Source organism: Micropterus dolomieu, linkage group LG02 (genome assembly GCF_021292245.1).
Source record: "Micropterus dolomieu isolate WLL.071019.BEF.003 ecotype Adirondacks linkage group LG02, ASM2129224v1, whole genome shotgun sequence".
In the NCBI taxonomy this organism is placed as follows: domain Eukaryota; kingdom Metazoa; phylum Chordata; class Actinopteri; order Centrarchiformes; family Centrarchidae; genus Micropterus; species Micropterus dolomieu.
Genome location: NC_060151.1, coordinates 1,015,248 through 1,025,516, shown reverse-complemented (window position 1 = coordinate 1,025,516; position 10,269 = coordinate 1,015,248). Strand labels below are relative to the sequence as shown.

Here is a 10,269-nt window from a genome sequence, read left to right as displayed (position 1 = left end):
TATTATATACAATAGCATACACTAAATTTGATATACATGCTATAAATGTATTCCTGCTAAAAAATAATTCTTTTTTAGTTTGTTAAATAATAATAATAAGTCTGTTATTGTGGGTCAGACTTGACTAAGACCAAAAATGCTGCATTATAATATTATATGCACACACACACACACACGCACACACACACACGCAAGCTCATCATATAGATGATGTCACACACTGCATAGTGTTTGTATGACAAACCAAAATAAAGTTAGATCCCAGGAAAGCTCAGTGGTTGCGACTCTTATCAGAGAGGAGAAATCCTGAATTGCAGAATTAATCGGCAGTTTAAAATATACCTCCTATCACATGTGACCTGCTGTGCATTAATTATTGATCACCTGTTTCTATGCTAGTGAGACATAATTACCTTCTGTAATGTGAACCCTTCATCAAATTTAAACATTTATATTGCTTATCTTTCTGCCTAACCCCCTGGCTACATTTTTCTAATTACACTAATCAAATTGAGTTTCAGAGTAATTCTTCTCTTTGCTTCAATTAGAAGCAGGGATGATATGCATATTTCACTTGATCCCAAAGTACTTCACTTTTAACAAGGTGAAATGATGAATAATGTCTTCGTTTTGTCTGATGGTGTACTGCAGGTTAAGAAAGCATTTGCTTAGTGAATGCACAGCTAAATGGCTATACTTTTAATTATAAAACACTCTTAAAATAGCCTAACTCTAACCTTCAAATATGTGAAAACATTTAACTTGAACAAAAATGTGGAGTGTAAAATTCAAACATAGGAAAATCCTGATCTTAATTTTATTGCTAACAAAAATCTAGCATCTGACTTACAAATAACTCAACTCAGTCATTGCTGGGTTCATGCAAATGTCTACATCCTCTAAAAAGCAGAGTTAGGTATGGCTCAGGTTAGACACATACCAATGCAAAATCCATGTAGGGCTCGCTTTCTGCTGAGAGTCTCACCAAGACCCCGGCCAACTCGCCTTCTCAAAGACCAGGCTTCAGAGGCAGCTGTGTCAATAATGTCAACAATGTCTAACAGCAGGATAAGACACCACTGCCCCCCTCAAAAATTATTTTCCACTACCTCGTGCCACTCGTCGAAACAAGCACCATGACATCGAACATAATTAGACTGAAGCCTTTAAAGTCTTTAAATTAGCAATCAAATACAAGGATATGTCAAATGATATTCTATCTTTATTATTTGATCCCATGAAATGACCCAAACTAACAATTGATTTATGCTACCAACAAGTCCTCTGAGTCATAGAGCTCCATTGTTGTCCAAAACCTATTAAAACACATCAGTTCTACTTTCCATTTCAAGTTAAGAGGATTTAATAATATAATTATAATTGCTTTTATATTGCTGTATATTGTCTGCTATTTAGCAGAAGGGAGTTACAAACTCAGTATCTCTTTACAACCTGTTGTAATGTGACAAATAAATGTGCTTTGTACCTTGAACCTTAAATTCCAAATTTGTTTGAATTATTACATATGTAAGGACATTGTCAGGTACCCCCTTCACCGGTGGTACTAGTCCTTTCTTGTTTACCACAGTGTCTATATTAGTGTCTATATTTTAGTTGGAATTTGAATACATGATTTATCTGCAGTGTATAATTAGTTGATTATGTCCCTGCTTTAACTTTATCATGGTTTAAAGATGTTTTTGTCAAATTAAACAATTTTTTTCTCTTGCTGCCTTTTTTTAAACTTACATTCCCAGGTTCAATCGACACATACATATCTGAAAAAATCTCAAATAGCACAATGAATTAATGCAAGTTTAACTTCTGAACACTCATACAGTTCAGTTCATTTGAAATAGTCCCCAAGAAATGCACAGTTGTCTTATCTTTCAGCAGCTGTTTTAAGAAGACACTGAGCTTTTAAAAAAATGAAACTATATATTTGGGAGCTGTTTCTAAAGATTTATATCTTCAGCAGGGACCAGTGGGGTTGGAGCTGAGAGCCACAGAGTAGGGAAAGTACAGAAAGAAAGACTTTGTTGGTTTTGGTCATTTCGTGGGATTTGCTAGAAAAATACAGTTTAACACACAGAGCCAATCATACTCAGCCCTGGACTTGTGCTAGTGATAATTAAACTGTCAGACTGACCATCTTCCTAATCCCCTTGAGGATCTCTTCACTCTAAAGAGCAAACAGACGAGGACATCTTGAGAAAACACAACTTTATTAATGGTTACTGTTTAGTGGAAGAACCATAGTACATGCACATACAATGACTGGAGAGGAAGCGTTGTTTTGAACACCTACTGGAAGCAGAGCTTGTATAAAGTAGTTGCAGAGTCAGACATTCAGCATGGAGAGGACTATGAATGATCCAGTTTCTGATCGACAGTCCTCACACACAGCACACAGGTGAAGATTTGAACAAGCGGAGCCAGGCTCTTACTGCTGCCTTTTTTGTAATGTGATGCATCTGAGAGTTTTCCTTATCAAAAAGAGAGATATGTAACAATACCACTAATTGGGAATATTTGTAAACAGAATATGGCACAGGAAGCGGCCCGTAGGCTGGCTTGCAATGCAGCCGTAGCAGAACTCCTGTTGCCCATGTAGCGCTTTTCAAATACACTACAGATTTATTCTATTAACTTATATTTACATCATAGATTAGCTTGTTCACAAATCATTTATTTCTCATATTTAATTAGTATTATAATATTCAAACAGTTAATTTTCAAAGAGTAAAGGTTCATTTCTAGAAAATAACAGAAAGGATGTCACGTTAAGAATGACAGGAAATAGAAAGAATCCGAAATTACAGAACTGATAAAAAAAAAAAAAGTAAGAAAGATTACAACTACACCACTGATATGTCTAGGGTTATGTAAAATTTACAAGGACCATGTGCAAAATGATACAACTGACCAAGAAATGGATAAATAATACTATCTACATTACTTTCTTTGTAAAAATCTGAATATGATTTGATAGAAAATGAAATAGCTTGTCCTAACAACCGATATACTTGTCTACATCTAAAACATTATACCATTGTGTGTTTCATATAAGAGAACATATTCACTGCACAGTTCAAATATAATACATTGTTGGATTATTATACTTTACCCCTTTATATTTTAATTATAAAATAAAATAAACAAGGCGAAACAAAATTAACAAAAAGATAAAATATACACAGTGGCTTTGGCCACTGTTATTTTTTAATTTTTTTTAAATCTCTCCTGTAATATAAAAGTTATACCAATGAATATATTAGAAGTTTATACAAAAAACATCTACGTCTGGATGGTGAACACTGAGTATGGAAGAGGAGTAGTGCCACAAAACATTTCATCTCTGAATTCTGCAATTAATTTAATTTATCATATCAAATTTCTTTTTTTAAATTCACACGGCTGTAATTCTTTTTCATATCACTAGACAAAGCAAATAAAAGGTTGAATAGTTTAGTTGCCATGGCAATCCTTTTTTTAAGATCTAATAATTCATATCTATGTAGAATTTTGATTATACACATTAATACGCCAGATATGTCCACCAGAACCTTTGGCTTCAAGTGATGTAAGACATGACTACATTATTTAGTCATACAACCATAGCCTGAATAATGTGTTGACTGACACCATTCTCTCCCTAAAAGGATAACTTAACTACATTGCAGCTGTGATTGCTAATTTTTGTTGTTGTGGTGTTATTTTATCTAGAGATCACAACTTAATTACCCCATCATCGTAAGATAATTGTATTTTGCTTAATATTAATGGCAATGTTTTGGTGGTAAATATTTGTGCAGTGAGCTGGTAAAAAGAGATATCTGTCTATCACCATGAGCTTATACACAACTCATAAGATCAGTTGTTACATCAGCATTAAGTCATCAGCAGTAATCAGTCAAAAAACTACTTGCGACCAGCTGTTTCAATGGATTGCCCTGCTTTAGAACAACTTGGGTCCAAGTTTACTTGCTTCTAGATATTGCACTGCAAAAGTTAGTTGTCATAGTTAACATAACTACAGCGGCAGCTCTCAGCCTGCTTTGACTCGCAAGCAGAGGCGGATAGATTGAATGGATGAAATTGGGCTGCAGAACATGCAGATGTCATGATTATGCAGACAGATGCAACAAAGGATCGTGTCTTGGAGAAAGATTATTATCTTGGTTGGGCAAAATAATTTGAAGGATCTGAAAGTAAACTTGCAGCCACATGTAAAGTTTGTTCTCAAGGTAACAAGATAAAAAAGTTGAGACCTCGCAATTATGGGTGTAAAAATAGCAATCATGGCTGCTCTCAGCTTTACCTGCCCTCAAAAGTTCAGAGTTGAACTTTTTGTGTATCTCCATGTTCTCCAAGCCTTCTTTACTTCCTCCCGAACCAAAGGTAAAAAAGGTATCATTGCTAAACTGACAGAGGAAGTGCCAAAGCAAGCTGAGAGAAGTAAACAACAACACTTGACTAGCATAGTCACTTTAACACTCTTACAAAACATAAAAACCCCAAAGTGTGACTTTGACCTATCTTACAGGGTTGGAGTTCAATACAAGCCCTAACAATTTGAATCTGATAAATATTTCCTTTGTTTCCTAATCATTATTAGCAGCTCTCAATTAGTACCATGGAAAAACCTCTAAAGCTGATATTCTAGGTTTAAATCTTTAGAACTTAAAAAACCACAATATCAAAATACACAGCACAAAATATCTGAGGTATAAGATGAAAAATTTCAGCTGTCATTTTATTCTTCTTTTTTGTACTTCTGTGTTAGGACATGCTGAAATGATGCACAAAATGCATGTATTGCAATACCCAGGCCTCAGTAACATCTTTCATCTGATACTCGTTCTTTCATTCTCATTCGCTTACACACTCACACGCACACACACTTTCTTTCTGTCCGGTTGGAAGGTTTGAGGTGTTGCTAATAGGGTGCGAAGCGACTGTAGCCTCCCCGGTATATGCTAGCCTGGAGAGAGGACAGCACTAGCCCCACGTCGTCTGCGTGGCTCCGAGTTTTGGCATCTGTCAGCGGGGCAAACCCATTCTGCAACACACACATGCGCGCACAGACATATACACCCACAAGAGAATGAAAAAAAAAACCATATTCAATGGCACAGATACACAAAGGCATGGAGAAACACATACACCTATAAACCCCCATTAACCCCCCGTAGTCTTGCACAAACAGGAGTTTTAACATTACATTACCGTAATTCCAGTGCAAACTCATGGGGGATGAAAAGACCAATGACTGGAGCAACCATCATGCAGCAAGCACAGTGAGACACTTAATGCCAGAGGTACATGCGAACAGCTATGTGAATGGCTCATCTTACTACATCTACTGATAAGTGTTAGCCATGCACAATGCTATCATAACTGATAGAAACAACAAAATATAACCCAAGTTGAAATAAAACCTTTAGTTTGTAGCATGTAGCAGAAGGAATAAAAAGTGTTTAAATGTTTTAACAAGACTTCTTGGTGTTTTGTATTAACACTTAACAAACCTTATTTATTTAATTTCCTTTGGTTTGCAAACCGTCGTAACATAGTTTAGTGATTAATTACACAGTAGCTGATCCTAGATTTTTGTTCCATTTGGAGGGCGTTTGCTACCAACTAGTCCTTACCTCCAGTCTGCCCAGCTTCCCTACTCACTTCTTTCCTCCTTCACCTCCTCCCTGTGGCTACAGCACCAGGAGGGATTTAATTATCAAAATGACTAATTATTTCATTACCAGGGAGTGTGGGGTGAGGTGGTATCCACCAAATTAGAAATATAATAACTAACATGGACTGGGCTGCCTAGGCATGAAGACATTCATCACCTTTTACAGGCAGGATTAATGTGTCATTTGGACTGCCGTTAGCGGTACAGACAAATTCAATTAAGTTTAAGTGAGGAGATGTCAGCACTGCAGAAAAGCTCATGCACAGCAACTAAAGAAGAGAATGGCGTGAGAAAGGAAAGCACTATAGAGGAGTGTTGTGGAGAGCAGTTGGCGAAATGTTACATATAAATAGTTGCTAGCAAATAAATCAAGACTAATTTTAAGAAAAAGTGACCGTGGGAAAGTCTATTCATTGGACACATTCTATTCATTGAATTGGTCACAATTTAATTTCAATTCAGCTCAATTTTATTTACATAGCGCCACATCACATCACAACAGAGGTCTCAGGGGTGTGGGAGATAAAATTGACATTTCTCATTATAAGGCTCTGGCAGTCAGAATAAGACAAATCAAGGCTATGGTGCACATTTATAGGTTTTTTTGTGAAAAGTGCTCCCTAGCTAAAATCTAGCGGTAAGATACTATGGTAGCAGCTGAGCATGGCTGTAATAAGTTATGAGGTCACAAGGTCTGGGCCTTTGTAATTGTATGTAGTTTATAGCCTATTAATAAAAAAACCACTGATAGCGTGATCAACTTAAATGAAGTCTTTAGAACCATGTGGACGCACTGATTACAGTCGCAACCTTCATTTCAAGTTGAAAAACGGTTTCCCCATCAGCGTCCATACTCAATGAATCACATGAAAACATTTTGCCCGCAATATCTGAGAGCATTGCTGTTTGCGGGCAGAGTTTTGGGCGATAAATATGTTTTGTGAATTTCCGGTTGGCTGTAATATCAACCAGACCGTCCTCTGCATTCAGCACTAACCAGCTGTATTTTATGTTGTCATAGTAACATTAGTGCCTATTGATTGATTGACTGAGCTACTTTATTAATTGTAAATATAAAAGTGGCACCTCCAACGAGAGATGCCCCAGCTACAGATACCATCAAAAGGACAAAAACACAATAAAGCCAGAGACAGCTTATTTCCATTGTGGTCCCATTATGTAGTCTGCACGTCATTCCAACAGTACAGTCCTGTGATGACAGTTGTAGGCTACATTTCAGATACATTTAGCCTAATGCATGTTGTGAAGATTAGTATACCAAGATTTCCCTGTTAGAACTACCTGATCACAGCTTGCGTGTCTGACGTCTGACGCTGTTATTGTAAGCAATTTTAGTGAGTCAAGCAGTGGGTAGAAAGACCATAACACACACACACACACACACACACACACACACAGAAGAAGATGGCAAAATTCAGCTTTCATAAAAAGTTTTTTTGCCAGCAGGCCTATGTATTTCATTATAGATCATTAGTTTGTGTGACTGTATTGTGACATTGGTTGTGTGTAAGTGTAATTTTGGTAGAATTAATGTAAATAAACTATATTAAAAGAAACAAAACAATATAGACCTCACCAATTTCTAAACCCTGGTTACAGTCCTAAGTCTGATTAAGACAAATCAGATGGCTATCTCACAAAGACTTTTTTTTTTTTTTTTTTTTTTTACAGAATTCCCATTTTGTGTGTCCATTGCTGAACATAGCAGAAAGATATTAAGATAGTGATGGTGTGGTTGGACAGCTTGTTCCATTTCAGATCCGGCCCCCAGCTTTTGTCTGTTAACATACATTTACTAAACATTTAATATTTTTGCTGCTCATCTTATTTTTACATTGTAGCTATGGGTTAGCTTACACACTATATTTACAGATCGTTTTGTTTGCAAATATTGCCAACAAAACGTAATTAGATTCGATAAATGATTTGAAAGCATTCAAACCCCATTAGCAGAATTATTACTCAGTTCAGATTCTATAAAATGCTATCAGCCCCAACCTTAATGGGTAGAATAACAAACTGGCTGGTATGCCAGTTTGTTATTCTACCACAGGCGAAGGGGTCAGGGGGTCATTTCTTTTTGGAAAGTCTAAGAGTCTTTTGCTTAGTCACAAAAAGGGTTACCCTGATCATGTTATTTTGCTCTTGATCTCAGTCAGCATTGTTGTAGTAATGAGTATTTGATCCATTTATTTTATAAGTTTTTTTATTTTGTTTTGAATCTGCCTACATAATGCAGGTGCACAGAGCCACAGTAAGCCATTTAAATTTGCTTTTCTACCCTTTAGGTTTAGTTTATTCTGCTGTTTTAACCTTTATGTATGCTGTAATGTGTCTTACATAGTATCTGTCTACAGGACAAATAGAGACAGATGCAGTTTTAAAACAACAGCAGGACTCTAAAATTATTTTTAAACTGTAAAAATTTGCTAAAAAGATCAGGGTTATTTTGCTGTTAGGTAGGAGTGGGACCTATAGCAGCTTTTACCAGCTTGCACACACACTCCTCTCTGCTGAGTGACTTCTGTTTACCTCTCCTGCTAATGAGACGTGAGGACGTGTTCGGCTAACTTCCCAGCAATAAGACTAAAAGTTTGAAGCTGTTAGCAGTTAGCTCAGAGTTTTAGCAGGACAGTGCTGTGATTTCGGTGGACGTAACCGGGCTGTTATTGTCCCGGTGTTAGAGCCGAGCTGCGGGTGCACAGACATTATTCAGGTATAACGTAACCATGGCCCCACTTACCTCACCATCTGGATGCGGCAGCTGCCTCCGCCTGACCCACACAATCTCTGAACTAGAAGTTAGAATATCCATCTTGTACCAACTACAAGAAGAAGAAAGGTTCTTCGCTTCCATGGTAACTGTCGTCGTTACCACCAAAACAGCCGGTGAACTGGATTCAACTTTCCCATGCCTGGATGTCCTCATGGCCAAGGTCACAGACCACTGGATCCAGCTGGGAGCTAAGCCCACAGTTAGCTCCACTCCTAGCCGCAAGGAGCCATGGACTACTGTCCTTAAGGCCATACATAGTAGGAAGCTCCCCGTGTGTTCCCCTTCACTTCAATTCTCCATCCAGGATTTGTAGGACTCCACAGTCTGATGGCCTCTTGTCTCCATGTTGCTCCAAGCCATCTGTCTCTCATGTTGATTGCCACTCTCACCAACATGCACCCCTTTCATGACCTGGCAGAGTGTAATTCACTCCTTACCTGGTAACCAGCTTGCCGGTTCAGGCCACCGAACTTAAGGGGGCACGGGCTCGGTCCCAACAACACGGCCCATCACTACGTTCCAGCCCGTAGGACACCGCCGCTTGTTCTGTGAACGCTGATCATCGGTGACTCCGTAGTCAGGAATATTAAATCCAAAACGGCTACCACTTACTGCTATAAAATCCTGTCTCTTCTGAGTAAACATCCGCACATCAGAAATGTTGTCATCCATGTTGGCTCTAATGATACCGCTAAGAGTCCAAAGTTTTAAAGGGGTATTTTATCATTCTTTTTAAGTCACTCAAAGACTGCAACAAAGCTGTTTTTATCTCTGGACTGATCCCCTCTTACCAGCATGGTGTAGGGTGTTTTAGCAGGCTGCTTGGTCTAACACATGGCTTCAGTCAGTATGCTCCTCACGCAATATGTCTTAAATGAGAATTTCAACCCTTTCTGGAAGCGTGCACCGTTTTTTAACAGAGATGGTATTCACCCTAGTCATTGGGGTGCTCCTGTCCTGGCTGCAAACATTTTCCCGCTGCCAAATGTGCATGACATTCTATCCCCGTAGCAAACCTGGACCCATCACTGGTCAGTGAACGGACTACTGTGAGCTGAGATCAATGACTGATCTTGCGGCATGTGCAAAGAAAAATACCGAGTGTGGTTCCAACTTTGTGCAGCCAGAGAAAAGCAACTGCGGCCACCGGACTCGGAGCCTGCAGCCGCCTCGCTCCAGCAAGGTTTAAATGTCATGTGACATGGTGACGTTTTGCAGCGCTGGCGAAAGTCAGACACAATTTCTAACCAGCATTCCTTATTTTATGTTAAGTAAACATACCTATTAACACAGTCCATACCGCTCACCACCACCACCCACTGGTGTATAAAGCCACCGCCTGCTAGTGCCATCTCATGGACATCCCATATTCCGGTAATCGCAATGCACAGTTATGGCAACCAAAATCCATATAGGACACATTGGAAAATTAATAATCTTGTAGAGATTTGAGCAAAGCCGCCAACTGTAGCGACCTGTAGAAATGCACTTAAAATGGCCCTTTTTAATGTGAGATCTTTCTCCAATAAGACTTTTATTCTAAATGACTTCATTTTATCTGCACATTTAGATTTTATGTTTTTAACAGAAACATGGCTTCAAACTAATGATCATAGCCAAATTTCTGAACTGTTTCTCCCGCATTATTTTAATCAGTCCAGGGTCAGTGGTCATGGTGGGGGCCTTGTGAGTGTTTTTAAGAAAAGCTTCCCAAAAGTGAAGACAAAGAAGAAAGAAAAGTGTCACAAAGTACCCTGTGAAACATTTTTATTCCCTG

General features: G+C 38.3%; 1 protein-coding gene across 1 annotated transcript in view; it reads right to left on the bottom strand.

Moving 5' to 3' along the window:
- Positions 1 to 4,730: 4,730 nt before the first annotated feature.
- LOC123957452 (RNA binding protein fox-1 homolog 1-like) overlaps positions 4,731 to 10,269 on the bottom strand; it is a 63,477-nt gene continuing 57,938 nt past the window's right edge. The window contains exon 5 of the mRNA XM_046030268.1: positions 4,731 to 5,062. Coding sequence (XP_045886224.1) covers positions 4,940 to 5,062 — 123 coding nt within the window. The 3' untranslated portion in view covers positions 4,731 to 4,939. The remainder of the gene's footprint in view (positions 5,063 to 10,269) is intronic.